The sequence below is a fragment of the Strix uralensis genome, chromosome 5 (genome assembly GCF_047716275.1).
Source record: "Strix uralensis isolate ZFMK-TIS-50842 chromosome 5, bStrUra1, whole genome shotgun sequence".
NCBI lineage: Eukaryota > Metazoa > Chordata > Aves > Strigiformes > Strigidae > Strix > Strix uralensis.
Window position 1 is genome coordinate 11,111,131 of NC_133976.1, and position 20,889 is coordinate 11,132,019.

At 37.5% G+C, this 20,889-nt stretch overlaps 1 protein-coding gene across 9 annotated transcripts in view; it reads left to right on the forward strand.

Moving 5' to 3' along the window:
* The window catches only part of CACNA2D1 (calcium voltage-gated channel auxiliary subunit alpha2delta 1), a 434,706-nt gene that overhangs the window by 53,005 nt on the left and 360,812 nt on the right, over positions 1-20,889 (forward strand). For all 9 annotated transcript variants that reach the window (XR_012629126.1, XM_074869856.1, XM_074869858.1 and 6 more), the window contains exon 2: positions 4,786-4,867. Coding sequence is in view for 8 of the 9 variants with exons in the window: in XM_074869856.1 (XP_074725957.1) it covers positions 4,786-4,867 (82 nt within the window). In the remaining variant the exon portion in view is untranslated. The remainder of the gene's footprint in view (positions 1-4,785; positions 4,868-20,889) is intronic.

Here is a 20,889-nt window from a genome sequence, read left to right on the forward strand (position 1 = left end):
AGAATTGAGATGCAGGAATACTGATGTTAGACCTTACAAATAATACTAATGATATTATTTAAATTCTTGTGGGAAGGTAAGAGTAATTATACTGAGCTTCCTCATAGTTGTAGAATGCCATTTTATCATTTGTACTTTTGATAGAAAAACCCTTCCGTAGTTATTTTTATTGTGTTGGACCCTGCTGTACCAACTACTTACAGGCAAGTAAGAAAAGGACAGCTTTCACTACAGAAGGTGTAATAGGCTAAAATGAATATGGAAGAAAATAATCTTTTAAGGTAAATATACGGTCATTACTGAAGAAACATTATTATTTACATTTAAGTTACAGCTGAGGAGAGAAATTGCTGTTAAATTAGAATGAAGATGGACTTCTTCCTATGCCAGTTTAGAAACTGACACTGTCTACCCTAACCTGCCTAAAAGTCAAGCATGTAGCCTAGCTATGATGGAGAACCTGGACTAGGAGCCAAAGTTGTCTTAGGGCTCCACTAGAGGCAGTGTAGGAGGTAGGCGGTTCAGCTCACCTGGCTGAGGATGCAGTGGGTCATCTCTGGAGGTGTCTTTTCCCATTGACTGAAGCAGAGGCCTAGTTCAGTTGCAAATTAAAACAAAAAAAGGAAAACAAAAACTAGTCTGGGTGACTAACTTCAAAAGGCAAGGTATGGCCTAGTTGTGTGGAGACAGGAATTCTAGACAATATATAAGAAGTATTAATTGAAAAATCAAGAATATTTTGCAACTTAAAGAGGGAAATGATCCATATTTCATTTACAAGTAATGTAGTAATAAGTAATTCTATTTACTTATTGAAGGGTAACTTCTTCCAGAATTTCAAGTTTAGCTAACTGACTAATATATGTTCTCACCATTCCAGTTTGCTTTTAAGACAGAGAGGAATATATCCAGTAAAAATACAAAGCAGTGGGAAATGAAAAAAGTCAATTTAAAAATAATTGCTCCCTGATTTTTTCTATTGACTCCTCTTAGAAAAAACACACAGAATTTTTATAACTGAAATGGATCTTAAAAAAATTTCAGTGTGTTCAATTATTTACTTTATGCCTTTGAAAACACTTTTGGGTAATGTGTTTCTTTTTTTCACCTTTCATATGCCTCATTCTTTCACACAGAAAAATAGAAACTATTAAAAAATGGAAGATGATAGCATTCTTTTGTTTTTGTTCATACTTGTGCTTATGAGTTGGTACCATTCTCACAGATACACATGATGGTGTACTGGTAAACATAATACACCATAAGATGTGATTTTTAACAAACTGATTTCTATACAAAACTAAATGTTCATTTAATATAGGAGCTTTGTGGAGTTTTAAACCACAAAGTTAATTTATTTTATATCAGATATTGGAAAGTAAAGTATAGAAGGGAAGGTTTGGGAGCATTAATACAACAATGGAATCAATTGTAATAGTCAATGAAAATGTAATTGGTCCCTAAATCCCAACATACATCATGTGGCCGTGTTAGAGGTGTAGGATGTGAATGAGCAAAGAAATAAAGCAGTAAGAGTACTCTTGGTGATACAATGCAAAAGGAGAATGCAAATACAGACCATGACTCCATTGACCTGCTGCACCTATTAGCCTCTGTTGAACCTCCTTGGAAAAGCATCAACAGTAACCTGAGGCTGTCCACTTGTTATTTGACTTGGTGATAGGTTGCAAAGTGACTCAAATGGTGCAGCAAACATTCACAAAGAATGGCAAAATAGCCTGAAGATTGGTGAAATCACACAAAGGGTAAGAAGTGTCAAGAAAAATCCAGAAAAGGCGGCCCAGTTCAGTGGATAAAAGGAGCCTTTGGACACCTGTTAAAATACTGTGTCTGTCTGGAGGTCTTTCCCTTAGCATGCTTTGTTTTGTAAGCATTTAATGAGATGTTAAACCCTGCAACAGAGAGTTCTGATGGGGCACTGGAGGACAAATCATGGAGTCTCCAGTCATTTTACTCATTCTGCTACTGGTCCCTGAATTTCTCAGGATTTGTCAAGAGTGGGGTGTATACCAAGTGAAGAGGTAGACCCTTTTTGAGGTAAATCCTCTTTTCATGCCATGATATGGAGGGGGTATGTCTGGAAATGGCATTATCAGTAAGACATTTGCTCAAGCCTTTCTTCCAATATGTACTCCCATAGTTTCCCATTAAAAGGCTCTATTGCTAGGGACGTGGTTTACTTTTACTAATTTATTAACAGTTTATTACTAATCAGCTATGGGATGACTGAATTCTTAACAACTGTTGCAGTACCCATCAGTCCTTTTTAAGTGCCAAAGGGTTTATCCCTGTAAGCATTTTTTACATTTAATGTTACATGTTTTTTTTACAACTTCCACAATTTTCTGCACATCCTTTTTCCTTATGGAGAATCCAATGAGTATTTTATACAATGGAACTCCTCCTGTCAAGACTTTAGAACTAGTTTATTTAAAAGTGTTGATTTTACAGTCTTAAAAGATTTTTTTAAAGCTTGGCCCAAATTGGAAAAAATACCTGCAAGCTAAAAAAAATTGTTCGTGGAAATCTAGATAATCACAACCTGTGTGATAAAGTCTTCTCTTGCATTATTGATTTGGCATACATAGTCATTCAATTGATATAGTCTTCTTCCCAAAAATTTGGAATTATAACTCAGCATCCTGCCATCTGGACTAGAAGTCAGTCTTTGTTGAGTGCACTGAGATTTTAAAGGGTAGACAGTCTTCTGAAAGCTTCTAGCCCCTGGGAACTAGATCAATTAAAATTGCTCAGTGATGAATGAGAATAGTGAAATAATTTCAGTCTAAAACTTTTTCATTACTTTTTTTTTTTTCTTTTTAAATTTAAGGTGGGTTAAGATGTAATTTTTGTATGTCTGAAATTCCTGGAATTCAGTGAGGAAATAATGGAAGTGCTGTATAGACAGACTAAAATCACTGTTCTTTATCCAAAGATTTGGAAGGGAAAAATAAAGATATGACACAATAGAAACAAAGGATATGACACAATAGATGAGAGTGTCAAACAAACCAGGCCAGAGGCTGGAGGGAGGATGAAAACAGTCGTATATTGGGCAGAAGCTATGGTTAATGAGAAACCATGGTTACAACTTGATAGTTCAATTTCTGCTACAGTTTTTTGTGAAGGCCTCAGAGACACTTTGGACTAAACTTTCAAAAAGTTCTTGTTTACTGTGGCAGAGTATTCTGCTTGTGGCAAATACGACTCAAAAAGGATTCATGAGAGACAGTGTATTGATTGTGGAGTGACCCATTGTGAAGTGACCCGTTATTGATTGAGAAGAGGGATTTGTCTTAAATCTGTCACTTTTGTAAAACTGGGTACCTTTCTGACTAGGTAGTTCCCATTAAGTCTTTTATGCTTGGATGACTAATCCCTTTTTTCTAAAGCATGAGGCATGATCCTTTAATAAAAGTAGCCATGTTGCAACTCCATAAGAGACATTGTTCCCTTTTAAGATACTGATTGTGGTTTAACAAAAAATGTGTTAATGACCATGGAAAGAAGAAGTAAAATCAGTTCTCCTTGTTCTTTCTTAGTCTTCCAAATTTTCCATATTGCAGAAAATATGGAGTCTCTCTTTTTCCTGTCTCTCCTACTTTCATGAATAATCAAAGCAGTCATTTGTTGGGTATCAGATTAAGGCTAGGAAACGGCTAGGATAAATATATGTATCTGTTCCAGGTTTCAGAGCAGTGAGCTGTGGTAATGACAGGGATGATATGATAGATGAGTTGGAGATCAAACTTTCTGTCTAGGCAAGCAACACAACCTTCTTCTGAACGTGGACCTCACTGGAATAAACTTGTACCATGGCTTCTTTCCTGATATAAAATGTGACATGGCACAGTACCATAAAACCTGTATTAGATCCTATGCTTTTCCAAAGAGTCAGGTTTAGCGGGCACAGGGAGCCAAGCATGCAGAGCAGCAAATAGCTGCATGTTCCCTGGTGAAAAACAGCAGCCAGGGGTAGGCGTGCATTGCCAAAACAGCTCATGCCACCTATGCCTGCTGCTGCCTGTCCCACTGCTGCTTCCTTGGAGTGTCCAGGGAGGGGCTACAGGCCAGAACATTTATTCTGATTTGTCAGCCTTCTCCCAGTTGCTGTTTTTCTCTGCTCGTGCTATCTGTTGGGAGAGGGACCTCAAGACCCTCAGGAAAGGTGTTGCTGGGAGTGAGCTGCAGGTCAGGCAGGTTGTCCTGGCAGGCAGTGTACCAGCTCTGTTGCAGTGATCTTTGCTACAGCCAGTAATAGATAGGATGGCACACTTGGCTTACAGCTGGCTTAGTGTGGTGGCCACCACAGAAAACTGTATGAGAAGAATCAGGACATCAAGTCTGGGTAGAGGCTCTATTAGAAAAAAGGGAAAAAAGAAGGTAAGTTAGGCTCTATCACATTTAGAACAGACCTCGGTACCTGTCACCAAGAGGCAGCTCCAGTGATGTACTTGATAGTGAAGACAGTGTCTGTCCTGGAGAGCACTAAGCAAACTCTAGCTTATAAAAAATAAAAGAAAGGAAAAAACAAGTGGCTTAGATTTAAGTCAGTGAAAGAGAACACAGGGTGTAGCTTGAATATTTTGGTCCATTCCAAGCTTATTATTTTTAAGGCACAAAAGACAAATCTTGTACATTTTGTATGCAATTTTATGAACATATTCTGAATTTTTGCCCTTTACTTGTGCTATATGATTTTATGTAATTTCCATTTGACAATGATCTGATTGGTTGTATCTGTTTTCTTTTTGGTTTCTGTAGGATAAAGTCATGGGTAGATAAGATGCAAGAAGATCTCGTAACATTAGCACGAACTGCAAGCGGAGTGGACCAGCTTGCTGCGGTAAGAAAATACACCTTAGACTGCAATAACTGGAAAGTGAAGTGAGTGGTGTGCGTCATCTAGGCATTATGATCGTTTCATCACAGCATAATAAAAAAAATTTGGGGAATTAAACTCTGCAGTGCTTACTGAGAGAGAAATGAATAACAGAGACATCCATCAATTTACCCTCCTGATGTTGCAGTACTTGCTCATTGATAATATTTAATCAGTTTTGCAGTATCAGACATAAGGCTTAGCATTGTTGCAACACTTCCACCTGGAGCAGGCGCTTTTATGTTCTGTTTGTCAAATACGGTATCCAGGAGGCAACCATTCATGGCAGTGAAAAATTCTGCTCTCTATTAACAAGGGAGACTACTTTTCTGACACATATTTCCTGAAATGAGTCAGCTTTTGGTTAGAAGAAACATAGATGAGAATGAAAACTACTTTTATTCAGCTGTTCCAATTTAACCGAAAGTGTGTTTTAGGGAAGAATTTACAACGCTTCAGTCATTGAGAAGAAACTGTTCCATTCATAGAAGGTAAAAACACATCTGAGACTGCAGAAAAATGAAGTCACAATTCAGAAAATGTCAGGATTACACTGCCTGTACAACTTTGTGTGTATACATCACGGTCCAGTATGCAACCACATGATCATAGATTTCCCTTTCCCTATCCCTGCACAAGTCCCATGGCTCCTTCTGTGAACCGATGGATCTCTGGGTTGATGTAGGACTGTATAATGAAGGGAAATTTTGCTGTTATATCAGGAAAGGAAGTTATTTTGTTAGCCAGCAAAAGCCCTTGGTGCTGGGGAACTGAACATGAAGCCGTGAGATTTGGTTTTCAGAAGTCATGATCTCTCCAAATGATACATGAAATTAATAGTAGCTGTGTTTCAAAGCCATTAAGAAACACACAGAAAAATCTGTGTGTTTCACACAGAAGTTTCTCAGATTTAACACTATATATATATTAATGTATTCCTTTGGCCTTAAAGAATTTATCCTGGATATCCATGTCTCATGTGAATCCTGCCCCAGAAGACATTTTCACTTTACTGACAGTAAGAGAAGGCTAGATGACTAGCTCAGATGTCCATGTTTTACATTGTGGAAGCTTCAGTTTAGATGAGATCACCACTGTCCTATAGAAGGAAGAGCTGTGTCACTGCATGCACATGAGGAACATAAATGAAGATTGCAGAGATTATTTCCAAATATTTGAGTGCTTCATATTGCAACACAATTTAAGGCAGATGCTTTAGATACACTTTTTATTCTTGGAAAACCCCAACCAAACTGAAAACAAAATCTTGAAATCCTAACAAAAAGCATCAGATTGATACACACATGGATTTCCAGCATAGGATCTCAACAACGCAGAAATGCCTATCACTTGATCTTTCTGAGGAACCCTAAGTTTTACCCAGCACAGAACACTGATGGGATTTTCTGTAGATGGATTTCATATGTATTTGCTGACAAAGAACAATGAGGTTTACATATCATGTCTCTCTCTTCAGGTTTTGGTGACGAGTTTCTGCTAAGAGGAGAGAGGGCCCTTTCTGCTCATCTGATCTAGGTTCTCTTCTGCACTTGAGGTGTCTCTTTTTCCCCACCGTCTCCTCATTCAGTATCATACCTCTGCTCTACCATTGGACTTCCCATTCTATTCCTGCTGTGCTGCGTGGGCTATCTTTCATCTCTCCTCAATATATTCTCTTTTTCTGTCCCAGTTTCTACCTTTGCTGCCTCACCAGTCTGCCTTTCTCCCTTACACTGGCTTCTTATCCCTATTTTAGGATCTCTCTCCTCAGCTTTTTCCAGTTCAGCGCCTCTCTCTGGACTCTTTAATTTGTCTTAGCATTTCCAAAACATTATGCCCAGGTGTGTATGGCCAGCCTGTCCCAATACTCCTATTGCATCTCTTCTCTTCCACAGGTATTTTACTTCCCCCTTCTCACTTTTCCCTCCATCACTAGTTTTCAGTCCCAGACCTGTAGTTTTCTCACGTCTGCTTTTTCTATTTCTCTTCCCCTTCCAGTCTCTTCGCTCCTTATTCTTTGCCTGCCATTTTCCAGTCTGTTATCTCCTACTTCCATATCCAAATCTCTTGCCCTTTGTTCTTCATTCAGTTTTCATCTCCTCTTTCTCCCACTGCTTAGACCATGAGGGTGGAGAGATCACCCGAGAGACCACAGCAAGTCTGAGTTTTAGCTTCAGAACAGGTGTAACGTTCTATAGGAGTGATGTCCTCTGGGTTGGAAAACACCTGTGTGTAGGTTCTCAGGGATTTAACTGATAAAATTTCTGCAGTGACCTGCAGGTGTTTTGCAGGCTAAAATTCATTAAACACCAAGGAGTAAGAAGTGTATCTTTGAATACACGTGTTGAGTTTTTAATCTACATTGCAGAGGCAATAGGGTATTTCAAAGGGAAATGAGTTACAGAGGATTTCTAATTTGAGCAAAACAAGGAGTTAATGTCTCAACAATTTTGCCTGGATTTCCATGCAAAGACCACATAGTAAAATAGATAATGAAAAGCCAAGAAATTGACACTGTCACCCTTTTTTCCCTGAGGAAAATGTTAGTTTATGTAGTTGATATTCGGCAAACTTACAAGCTGCTAAAACAGTCTCATAATGAGAACTGCTGGGCAAACATAATAATATGTAGTGCTACGAGCTATACTTAAAATATACCACAGTGACATTCACGCTGAGAAAAAAAACATTAGTCTATGAATACTGTAGGTAAGTTTATTTTTGAAAGCCAAAATTTATAGCCCTCTTCAAGCAAATAATAAGTTATCTCAGAGGGTATCCACAAGGTGGTCAGTATGTGCTTATAATCCTAGGATTAAAAACATGAAAGGGGAATGTTTCCATGTGAAATATCACTCTATATCAAAGCCGTTTGTTTGACCTACATTGCATGATGTCTTTCCCTTGCCACAAGGTTTTAATTAGCTCTCTTGCCTGCAAGGGAGAATGCAAAGCCCTGCGAGGTGTGAGCCAGGCAGTCTCTCCCTCTTTCCTCTTGTTTACAGGCTATTGTCACTTTCCCATTTCTGAATGACATCCTTTTTTTTTTTTTTTTCCCCTGCTCACTGCCTATTAATGTTTAGTCAGATCTCTTCTGAAATGAAACACAATCTTGGAAAAATGGAGACTACAAGATGTTAAAACATCATGCTACCTATAAAAACTATAGGCTATAAAGGACTATCACTTTTATTCACAGAACTTGCCTTCAGTTGCTCAAGCTTTAAAAATACTTAACAGTCAGACTGAATTTTCAGCTCTGATTCTGACTTATCACTTCTTCTAACTCCAGAACTGTTTTGACCAAATCTGTAGTCTTTATATTTTTGGAAAACTTCAAAAAATAAATACATTTATTTGTTTTTTCTGCCCCTCCTCCTTTCAAAAGCAAAAAGAAGGAGCAGAGTGTTCATATTATAAAATAGTAGACATGACTTTCTCCGAACAGCTGTAGTACCAGAGTGTGTAGGGTTGGAAAGCTGTACTTTGGTCAGACAGATTTTTGGTAGGAGAAATGTCTTTCCTTGTTCTAGGGAAAATCGATTTTAATTTGGCTGAGTGATGAGGTTAAAGATCATACCAAGGACGTGTAACAGATTATAACCATTTTACAGTCTGGTTAACCTCTCCCTGGACTCAGGTGAAGAAGTCCCACTCTGATTCAGCTGAAGTTACAATCTGTGTCTGCTTCATACAATTGAGTCTTCTATGAAGATCTCTAAAGTGACCAAGATAGCTCTCAGAGTAGTACAATCACTATGTTCTCAGCTAGAGTGAATCAGTTCTTAAATAACTAGGGCTTTTTCAATGAGCTGCTGTGCCAAGCAAGTTTATGGTGTTTGCATAACTTTTTGAAGATATCTCAGGGTTCATCAGTGCTATACGTGCTCATATGTGCATTGGATGTCTGTGGGTCTTTGTGCTGCAGGAAGTTATATTACACAGTGGTCTCTTCTGGAGAACTGTGAAATATTCTGGTCATCATGAAGAGGCATAGGAGCACTGCCTGAACTCTCAGTTAATTTTATTTTAGACTGGGAGAGCTTTTGACCAGAGAGAATGTAAAACTTGAAGTGTAATATGTACTTCCAAAGGAATAAAAAAATTCAAATCTAAAATACTGTTAAACTCAAGTGAGGGACTTGTTAGGTGAATAGCAGACCTGTTGAGATCAGTACCTATGTAAAAGTCTGATTTATTCTGCAATGTGGACATAGATATCCAGGGAGAGCATTTTTTGTATTTAAGGTGTTTACATTCAACATGTACTCAATTTGATGGAATCATGTTTAAGGAGAGGACTCTCCTTGGAGGAGAATTTCCTTTTCTTTGTTCATTGACAAATTTCTTACAGTGATTTGGAATCGCAATCTTGTCCTAGTGACTAACCACCCTTCCTCTTGCTTTTGCACATATAATAGAGCCATTATAAGCCATTACAACTTTAATTAATCTTAACTTTTGAAAATATCTGTATAGCGAGGATACGTGATGATATACTAATTAATATTCTGCATAGTGTTAAAAAAGAGAAAATATCTGGGATTTGATTTAGTGAATTACTTCAGTAGTGACTGTGTTTCTGAAAATACGAATATTTATATGTCAATGGACATTTCACACACCTTTTCTCTTAGTAACAATGATGACAGCAATATAAAGCCTGTAGTAAGCAAAATTGTGAAAGAAAGCTTGGATGCCATTAAATTAGGAGTTCAACATTGAGGCTACACTTATCCACAGCCTTAACCAATCAAACCAGTATAACTGGAGTAGAAGGAACAGACCAAATGGGTATGTGTAAGACATGGAGAGGCAGGCAAGAGCTGAGGTTTATTATGAACAGAGGAAACATGACCTTTAATTTATAGATGCGTCTTTACTCACTAATTGATATTTGCCATACAGAGAGAATCCTGACCCAGCTAAGAACTGAGTTTAGAGTTTCATTTTTTCATTTAGAGCTTTAACTCCAGATTATTCTTCCTTTGAATTAGTTGTGGTAGATTACTGCCACATACTGTACTGTATGATACTGTATGAATCAACACAAATACTGGTAACATTTAAATGTGTGTTCTGTTATCAGTAAGATCAACTGTGTTTAAAGTGTAGTTCCTCCTTGTGTCCTTCAAGTCTTATTTACACTGTCTGGGAATGGTCTCAAAATGGTCTTCCAAAAATAGTTTCAAAGTACATTTTTAAATACTGCTTTTTTTGGACATTATTAGGAGTTTAGGCGAGATCTGGGAGAATTCCAACTTGAATTTAATACCAATGGAATATCCTCATTACAGTAATGCAAAGATTGCTGCAACAAGGCAGGAAGTCAGGATTCAAATGCCAAAATACTCAGCTGGTTGAAAACTGGCAGAGCTCCACTGACTTCAGTGGATTACACCAATTTACACTTACTAAGAATCATGACTAACAACATTTAATTTACAATTCAAGCAGGTAAAAAGTAAAAAGTACTTTGAAAAAATACCAAACAAACATTTTTACAAAAGAAACAGGGGCTTTTTTTTTTTTTATCCTACTGCTGCTGTAGTTGCCCAGCTGAAAATGTCATTCTATGATTTAACAGATCTTTTTTCCTCTAGAAGAGCAAAGAGAATGTTCATAAGAAGGTGTTGTATATACAACTTGAGACTTGAAAGCAGGAAGACAGGATACACAGGGAAATCTTTCTTAAGGAGCACAAGATGTCCAATGTCCTTTAAATGTCTCTCAACAAAGGCACAGCTTAGTATATCCCTTTGATGTTATAAGTATTGAGTTTTTAAATAAAAAAAAATCCAGTCATGTAATTGTCCTTTCAACTTAAAAAGGTTCATGTAACTTTGTCTTACTCGTGAACTCTCTGCACTGTCAAGCATTATGAAGCTGCTCTGATGTGAACTATATGCAGTTTCTACAAAGCAAGTAGACTTTAGGAAAAAATAAGAGGGAATAGACAGCAGTTTAATAGAATTTTAAAATCCGTGTAGCAAAATAAATATTGAGGATGTATCTGATCTCACTAGCTTCATTATCCGTAGGCATTTTATCTTAGTAAAGACAAAAAACGACACGAAGTTTAAAGTCACATTGTTTACGTACAAACAGTAACCTCAGCATGCAGAAAAACTAGGTGAAGAGCCTACTGAACAGTAGATTTAAGTAAGTACATAGTCCCATTTTGATGAAAGTGTGCTTAACTTCCATTTTTACATAGACCTTTCACAGCAAAGACCCATGCTAAGCTAATTGACAGCTCCTTTAATCTAATAAACTACAAGAAGTATGCTTCTGATTTCTAGCTCCTGAAATACCTCTGGGGACAGGAGAGAGGAGGGAGGGATCCCTGCAGTACCCAGAAAGGAAGACCTCAGAGCAGAGAACATGCCTTCTAGCAATGCACAAGCTTGTCTGTTCCAAACTGATTGAAGAGAATCCTCTCTTACATAAACACTGTGTTAAAAATGTGGAGAGTTTTGACATGACAATCACACTGGAGCTTCACTGTGACTGTTATGGCAAAAAAATGCCATCTTGTACAGTGTAACCTTTTCAAGCAATGGCATAATTGAACGAAACAGCAGATAGATAGGCAGTTCCAAGGAAATCTAGTCTCTGAATCTGTTTCCTTTTTGATACATCGCTGCAAAATCAATCCATGCATGCATGATGTTCATAAGGCATGCTGTTATTACAGTCCCAGGAGCTGTAGAGTGAACCCATATAGACTGACTTGGCCTTTAAATGATATTACTGAGATAGAAATACCGTTTCTTCCTCAAAATGAAGGAGAGCTACACATGGATGTTCCATTCACAGAATGAGTCCACCAGCAACTGTTAGAAATTTTTTTATTTATTTTATCTCTCGAATGCTGTTTTATAATAATTAGCTCTTTCTTGCTGAATGCCCAGCCGGGGTTCTGCATGAGCACATTTCATCCATTGCTCAGTGCGAGGTCTATGAGCCTAATGCACAGATGGTGCGAGTCTGCTGAAGCACTCAGATTGGCAGCAGATTCCCAGTCCATGCTTTTAGCTTTTCAGGTCTTGGATCAGTCTCTAGAGTTTAACTGAGATGAATGACTTGTGAGAGAGACTGGTCTCTGATTTGAACTGCCCTAGAGCAGGGATGTTCAGGAAAACTTCTTTCTGCCAGAAGGAATTATAACCTAGGGGTAATTTTCTGTTGGACTCATTACAGAGTTTAGCTAAGTTAGTGTTATGTTCTAGAGGATCTATAGATAGAGGCATGGCACTAACTTATTACCTATAGAAGCTGACATATATACCTTGCCTTGTTCTCTTTATTAACTGTATAGAGGTCTGGGCAAGGGGAGGCTTTAACAACGTACTTGAACTTAGTGTAAAATTTGTATCTGGATGAATGTTCCCTACTGTTATAGGTGGTCTGAAATTCCTGATTTAAAGGCGGTTTGACAGACAAGTTAGCAGTAAATGTTTTCATTCTTACTATTTTTCTCTATGACCAGCATGATATTTATGTGGCTGTTTCTTTATAAAGTTACTGGGCTGAATTAGCAAAGGCTTTATAGAAATTTTGAATTATTTATTAAAAAAATAAAGCTGATTCTCTGAATTGAACTTTTAATTTATTTTTACCAGCTTTATTTTTTTTTTTAAACACTATATTTATCAGGTTGCATTCAGTTTGAAAATGATTTAGCCAAAAGCAAAGAGTTTTGTACCTCATGCTATTCTCTGATGAACTACCAGATGGACCTAGGGGATATATGGCCACATTCCAGAATATGCTACATTCACCCTTGTTAATGTTGAAGTAATGGAGTTTTATGATTAAGATAAATACAAAGAAGAAAAGCAAGAACTTGATTTTTTTTTTTTAAAAAAAGATAGTTCGATTTTAAGAATAACAACCAAATAAATACATTCAGTTTACATTTCTCTGGAGATCTTCTATATGGACTTTGATTTGAATGTTCTGATTGCTATAGATTCTAATGAGTTTGTCACTATTTTGACCCTGAATTTTAAAACACTTCTGACTCCTGACCTATAAAATATGAATGTATTGGTGTGCAGTCTCCATCCTTCTTCACCCCTGAAAATAGAAAACGTAACTAATACCAGAACATTTGTAGGCACAACTTGCATAACTGTAAAGCTGTTCACTGTGTGCCCTGGGTGTACTCTCCAGTGCTCTAAGAAAGGAAAGCAAGTGCTTAAATGAGTTGAATATGGGAATTAAGGAAACTTTTATATTCATTCAATAATTTGTGCCACCCAGTCAGGTTCACTATGACTGATCTCAAAAGTCAGAAATGTATTGTATCCTTTCTTTTCTCCTTTTGTCTCGTTTTGTTGTCCTTAATGGAACAAAAGACTAACCCACATTTTTTTTGCGTAAAATAGACAAGACTTTTTATGCATATAAACCAAATACAACTAAATTTTGGTGTCATCTTGAAATGAAAATTTAAGCAAAACAAGTGTTTTGAAGTTGTTGAAGCACTGCTTGTATCCTCATTGGGTTACTAGTTTCATATTTCCTGAAACTTCCCTGAGTTCAGGCCATTTTTGAGTGTGCAACTGCATTTGGTATGCGTTTTTGAGTATACAACTGTATTTGGTCTACAACTGCACTTTTCCACAAAAGTGCAGTTTGTTATATTGTTTTTCTAAGGAGAAGTAGAAAAATCTGAAAACAAGGAAGCAGCTCTTTTTTTTTTTAAATGCCCTCAGTAATGTGCAATAAAATAGATGGTTTATCAGAAAGTTTGGCCGAATGGGCTGTGTATGAGGCTGCTGCTCTGAAATGCTTGAATTCTTTCTAAGCATAAATTGGCTATTGTACACTATTTACACTTGTGTCTTTTGCTTCATCCCTAAGGGGAGGACACCAGTTTGCTGAGTGGGATGTGGCGAAGGGAAGTGAGGTCAGCATTACTTTTAGAATAGAATTATGAAGAGGTTGGTAGAGTGAAACATGGGCATTTCAGGTATTCTTTGAGAAGTCAGAGTCTATTTACCAGAATTAAAATAGTGTATGAGGTGGGTTAGACTGGTTAGAGATTCCCAAAATACAGTAACAGATTTTTTTATAATACAGTATTTACAAAGGTATGTCCCATTTGGGGTATACCACTGCTATGTTCTATGTGCAACCAAACACCAAAGCTGCAGGCATTAAAAATAGAATCCTCCAGACTAAATTCTGTTGAGTTTACACATTGTTAACCAATGTCGAGATGTCAGGAAAATTAAATCACTTTTAAAAATGAAGGCTGGGAAATTTGAAGACACATCTGCAAATTTTCTTTGTAATCCAAATGGAAATTAAGAGATTGTCAAAACACAGGGAGCATCATTTATTATTTGCAGATGCTACTCTCCCTCAGCTCCCTTAGCAATAAACTGGCATTTTAAAGAGTTCCTTCTTCCAGCAAGCAAAATCATCTGTAAGTCACTAAGAATAGGTGGCTGCATTAACAAAGCTTGCTCAGGCTCAAGGGAAGGGATGGTCTAATATTACCAAGTTTTAATTACTATTTGATGATCTGGATAATCTTTGAGCAAAGCACTGTTCTTGGTTCATTTATAACTTTCCATTGGCTTTAACACTAATAACATCTGTCTTACTGGTGCTTATGTTGGATGTTTTTCATAGAAGCTGAGAGCAAATTAAAGATTTTCCTTAAAAAAACCATACACCAAAACCAACAAAAACCTGAACATTCTAGCTAATCAGTTTCCAAGTCCTGTGGTTAGAAAAACACCAGAAAGACTCTGCTAGTTCCCTGAGACTTGAAATTACCTTTGGGGAGAGAGTCAGTAGGTGTTAAATTGCATTAAGAGCAGGTGAGGCAGGACAAAATTTGCTATGAATAAGTGAGTTTGAAAAATAACGTAAGTGCCCACCTCAAAATGCGCCAAAAATGCAGAAGAAATGTGAAACACTTTCTTCCTATTATTCTTTTTCTGTTACAAGAAAGATTCACTTGTACATGTTGTACGCATCACGAGTTGGGATTTTTGGGTTCTCGTCCAGTCTCAGCTAAAAGCCTGAGCTAAAACTGCCGTGAAACCAATAAATGATGTAGTCTTGCTATTTGATACTGTATTGCTATCACTATGAAACAAAATCAAATGCCTTAAAATACCTTTTTCTTAACAAAGGGGGATTTTTAGGTCTGTTTTTGATGTTTGTACAAGAGTAAAGGTAGAAAGCTGAACTCATGTTATGAAGGTTTTAATACAAAGTGACAATTAGAAAAATTACTTCTTAATTTTAAAGTCCTCTAGACTACTTTGTTAATTATCAACAGTCAAAAGTGCCTGATGATTCCATCCTACAAAGTATCCCTGATTATCTGCTTTCCTTCGAGTAGGCACCCGAGTGAGCCAATTGACTCTGGCACTACTTATACTCTCTCTGATGTTAACTGAGGCATAAGTGTTCCCAGCATCTTGCAGAATTCAGCCTGAATGTATTAGTTAAGAAGGAACCAGCTCTGATAATTTTTTTCCTAATGTGCCGTCACTACCATGATGTTTCATGGTTTACAACACATCAGCTGCCCTGTCGCTTGTCATCCCAAACCTTTACAGCAGTCAGTGATCAGGCAAGTGATTCTGATAAGCAACAGCTACAGTAAACTATTGGGGTGGTTTTTTCCTTTGTGTTGTTGCCATGAATTTAAAGAATGAAGGCATCTGTGAGTTGCTAGGGAGCAGCTGTAATCTTATTGATACATTATATGTAGCAGAGAGTAAGACATATTTAAAATACTCAGACAGATTTCTTTGAACAGACAGAATGCTCCCTGGGAAGGAGCGTTTTTCAATGTGTTCCACAATGGATCACTTGTGATTCAGAGGAAAAAAATGTCTTGTGAGAAAAAAAATTCTCTGGCATGTATTAGAAATAGAAGGTGTTAGTATAACTCTGGAAATAGGATACAGTAGTAAGAAGATAGAATTTGCTGCCTCTGGGCAGATCATATAGTTGTTTGTGACTACTAAAAATTTGAGTTAAACAAAAATATCTACAATAATAGAAAGTTAGCAATAATAATCACTCACATGGACTGGAGTGGTTATTTCTGTTTTTTGACTTTTTCTGCTCCCAAGAACTCTTCATATGTTTGGACGGCTGTCAAATGACCCCCCTTCTCAGCTTTTCTCACATAAATGAGATCATGACATGTAACTTCATGGCACTCATAAAGCCAGAAAATAAAATTAGTGAATATGTGGGTATTATTAGTTGATATTTTGTTAATTAAACAAAGGTATTAAAAATGAAACTGTTTGTGATTCTGTAAAACATGTTGAATATTGTTGATTAAACAATATCATTTCATCAAAATATTTGTTTTCAAAATTTTAACATTCCTCAAAATTTCAGTAAGAAATATACTTTTTTCCTTTTTTTTGCAAACTAGATGATTCCTTTCTCCCCAGGATGAGACACTACATTTTGGGGGGGTCAGTCTGTGTGATTTTTTTGGATGGGGAGAGGGAGAATAGAGAGCAATGAATGAGCTCAGAGCTGAACAACACCCTGGGCCAAATTGAAGTACATGTATAAATTAGAAAAAAAAGTTATCCCATTAGCTACTTTTTAATTTAATATTCTGATATGGTTTATTAGGCACAGATTTTACTTCAGCCAAGAATTGTAAGGTAATTCTCATTTGTCTGGATAAGGAGCAGGTAGAAATGCTCTGTATCAGAATGAATAAACCTCTGGAAGTGCCTGTTCCTTTCAGTAACTATAAAGGTGACTTGGGTGCTTGCTCAGCCTTAGGTTTAGAAATCTCAAAGCTATATAAATCCCCAAGTGTTAGCAAAGAGCAAGCATCATTCTTCAATTCTTACTGGTTTTAGCAGAGAATTACACATTGCAGAGAACCAGCTTTGGTGCTGAGTGGCACTCAAAGCTGTACGCCCTGGATGGGACTTCAGAAGCTATCTTGAACCTGTTGGCTGAGCTGGCCCCCAGCAGCGTCCTGCAAACACCAGAGTATTTCTGCATCTTGCTCCCCAGCAATCAAAGCTCTGAATGCTCTTTTACTTTGAGGGCAACTCTGTACCTAAGCTACTTCTCTGCATTTATGACATACTGTGCTCTAGCTAATAGAAGTAATCTGGAGTTGCTGGTGCATGAGGTGTCTTGCAGAAGTGCTGGCTCTTAATGTGGCATCAGATTAGGTCATGCAAGCACCTGAGAACAATTTCCCCCAATTCTTCTAGTTCTGGGCAGTTAATGCCAAGATAATGTAGTTTCCTTTGTGTAGCTTCAACCTGAACCAGGATTGGAGGGGAGATTCAAACTCTCACTGCACAGTTTTAAGGGAGCTGGATGCTGGTAACAGGGTCTGTGAGCAGTGTCAGACATGACAAGCAATGAACCAAGTCTAGGTTTCACCCAGGGCCTCCAGTCAGGAGTAAAAGGAGATGGAGCCAAGGACAGGTTGGAGACAAGGTCCAACATCCATCCAAGAGACAGGACTGGAGAAACGATTTAACATACATCTGAGGGGTCCATCTAGGAGACAGGCTAACTGTGGCATAGGGCCAGGGTCCCTTGAAGGGGTGGGGCTGGAGACAGGCATGCCTATCCTGTAGCCGAGGACTGGGCTGAAATGGAACCTGTGGGCAGGGGTGCAGGCAGAGGTTCCCAGTGAGGCAGGTAATGGTCATGGAGGCCTATTAGTACCCCATGGTGGTAGAAAGCAAGAGACTTTTCAGAGCGACCAGGGGGAACTGGCCATGGGAGGCCCTCTCCAAAAGCAGGAAGAGAATCATTTACAAAACCTTTATTTAAATTTTGCTTTGTTCGGAGGGATTTTTAAAATTTATTTAAGAAGTTAATTAGTATATAAGCTTGTAAAACCTAGCTCAAGATTTCACAAGCACTTTAGTATTTTGGTGTAGTCACTTTCAGAAAATATGGAGAAAGACCCACCAGAAAGTTTTGGTTGATTTGGGGTCCCAAGCTCAGTAGTATCTTTGAGGAGTAGTTTTACAAACATCATGATAATCTCCAACTGGTCTAGACTGATTATAAAGCATCGATCATTGACAGAGGTGTCCCATCAGCCTAGCTGAGCTAAGTGATCTTGAAAGTAGTATTGAAATAATAAAAACATCAATAGATTTACCTTGTATAGATAGGTATTACTGGAATTGTTTGTTTGTTTGTTTTTTTTTTTCCCCTCGATTCCAAAGCATATTTCAAGGTAGGAAAAGAAATAGTGCTTTTGGTTAACTTTTGAAATTTGGGTTTGAACTTCTGAAGATCTTGTCTCATATGACTTCTATGTCCATGAAAGTATTTGGTGATGGAACTGAGACTGGTGTGTTTATGTTCCCTGTTTGGGCCCTCAGCCAGGTTACCACAGCCTCAAGAAAAGGCTCTGTTGTTTCTTAAACTGGGAGAGTGACAGTTTCAAAACAAACAAACAAAAAGTAGGCAGCAGAATTGTATTGTAGTTTAGAATAATTCAACATAAATTATTATTCCTTGTTATTTGGGTGGTCTGTGTAAACAGTGCCAAGACCACAGATCCAAAGCACAGATAATTTATTACTGTCAGGAACTTTTTTGGTGTGTAATAAAGCGTGAGGGACATTTAAATAAAATGTCAATGTTACAGCGGGCCCCAATGCCTGCCACAATGTAGCAAAAGCCATGGGATGAAGGCGCATCTTTCATTCTCTCTCAATTTGTACAGAAATGTTTGACTTGCCCTCGTGAGTCTTATAGAAAACAAGGAGAATGTCTTTTTGTGAGAGATTTATAAACATGTCCTTGAAGACTGAGTGGAGAGGGGCATGTTCTGCTGGCAGTTTTTCTAATCTTTACCACATTCAACTATTGTTCTTGTTTTGTTTAATCCTAGTGTGACTCTCCCCATCATATTCTCTCCCCTAAAACCTTGCAGTTCTTTATACCAGAATAAGTATTCAGCATTTAGAAAGCAATTTTAATACATTCTTGACTGAATAAAGAAGTGCATGGCTATTGACTTCAGAGAAAAATGGAAGTATTTTTTGTACTATGACCTTACAGATTTTACTTAGTCATGCATTGAGGCTTTATTCTGTGAGAAGTGGTAGGGTTTTACTGACAATTTGGAGAGCTTTTAGCAAAACATTGGTGATTAAAGTACTAAAAACGATTTTAGTTGTAAAAGTCAACAGAAACTTGCATTCACTCAGTCAAAGCAATTTAATGAAATGTATTCAAATTAGCTCTTAACAAGCCATGGAGCCTGCCAAATTGCATTCTGAAAGACGAATGAGCACACCTTTGCCGATAAGAACCTTTATGGCTATTTGAGATGAGCTTTTGCTAATTGTTTTTGACTGCTAGGTGGGAGGCTTAGAGAAGGAAAAGTTTGTCACAGGGTGCCAAATCTTGAAGCGCGTATTGTTTCCCCATGTGTTGGGGAACTGCTGCAGTGCTATGGCTAAATTAGAGGGGAGCAGATAACAAATAAATTATGTACGCACCTCTTAAATAATTAGTGATTATTTCTTACACTGTTCCTTGGTCGTTGAGACACTTCAGGAAAATAAAGAAGTGTGTGAAGTTCCAGGTTACTTCTGATGCCTCTTCTTTAGGAGCTTGTCGGATCAATCTTCTACCGGTGGCAGAAGTAGGGGAGATAGGTGCTCTGAGACCTACCATGGGGTAAAGCAAAGAGGTGGAAAAAAAGAGTCAGTGACTTAATTCTGTGTGGGTTCTTGTACCAAACTCAAAGATTTTTTTGGGGGGGGTAGGGGGGAAGGTGGTGTTTCTGAATTTTTTTTCCTTTTTTTTTTAAATCACTGACAAATAACAGCTTGTGAAGCTAGCCTCTGAGTCAGGCTTTCTCAGTGGTAGGACCCACAACACCTGTTATAAAGGTTTTAAGTTGGAGTATAAATAGGAGTCCTGTCTTTTGTGGTGGTGATCTCCTTGTTAAACGTTTCAGGCTTTTGAACTATTCTGATAGCTGATGTTGGAGATGAAAATTTAAATGTTTATATTTTCCCTACAAATGTACCCACTAGACCATGCTTTGATTGCCTGCAGCTTTCAAACCATTTAAGCTTGGAGGTATGGGAACAACTTCCCTGTAGGAATGGGGTGTGTGAAAAATTCAAGTGCTTTGAAATTCAGGTTTATGGGATCATATGTTTGCTATAAGAATGGATTAGATATAGGGACGAAAGTGCAAATTTTCCATCCAGGTTCTTTATCCCTTACAAGTATAGCTTACTGTAATTTTGCTCTATATTGAAAGATTAGGTCCAATAAATTATTCATATTGTGGCTGTGGTTGGTGGGGTGCAAAATCATGATTGTGTGGATGCGGTGCACCATCACCTTAACTTCTGCTGAGGCTGTTTGATAACAGCCTGTTAGAAACCATATTTCACTAAGTGCTTAAAGATGTCAAAGAATCAGCACTACAGCACTCGCCCTTGTATAGATGTTCAGCGTGGTCTCCAAGTCATCCTTGTCACCCACCTGCTCCAAAGCTGCATTACTTGAGTACATACTTGTCTGTGCCCATACTGTGTATTTTCTTTTCTTGTGGCCTTCTTAATGTTTGTTTATAATACCAAGTGAAAAATTTAATTACAATGAAATGGCATTTTTGCAATGAACTACTGCTTTCTCCAAATTTTAAGATGTTTTTGGCAATTGAAACTTCCAAATGAAAAGGGATTATATTTAAATTTTCTTACTGCTTTCACCGTCTGAAACAAGTGTGAAAAAAAGAGAAACCAAGAAAAATTTGAACAAAACAAACCAAACATTTCCACAAGTAAAATAAATGAATGCTTTAAAATGATTATTTAAATTATTATTTAGAAACTTTAGTGAAAGTTATTTTACATTTTTCTATCCTATTTGCAAAATCTTGTGACCATTCTTCTATAAATTTTGTAACTTTTGATGCAGGTGTACTTCACACAATCACAAAGGAAGTTTAAATAATTTGGCAC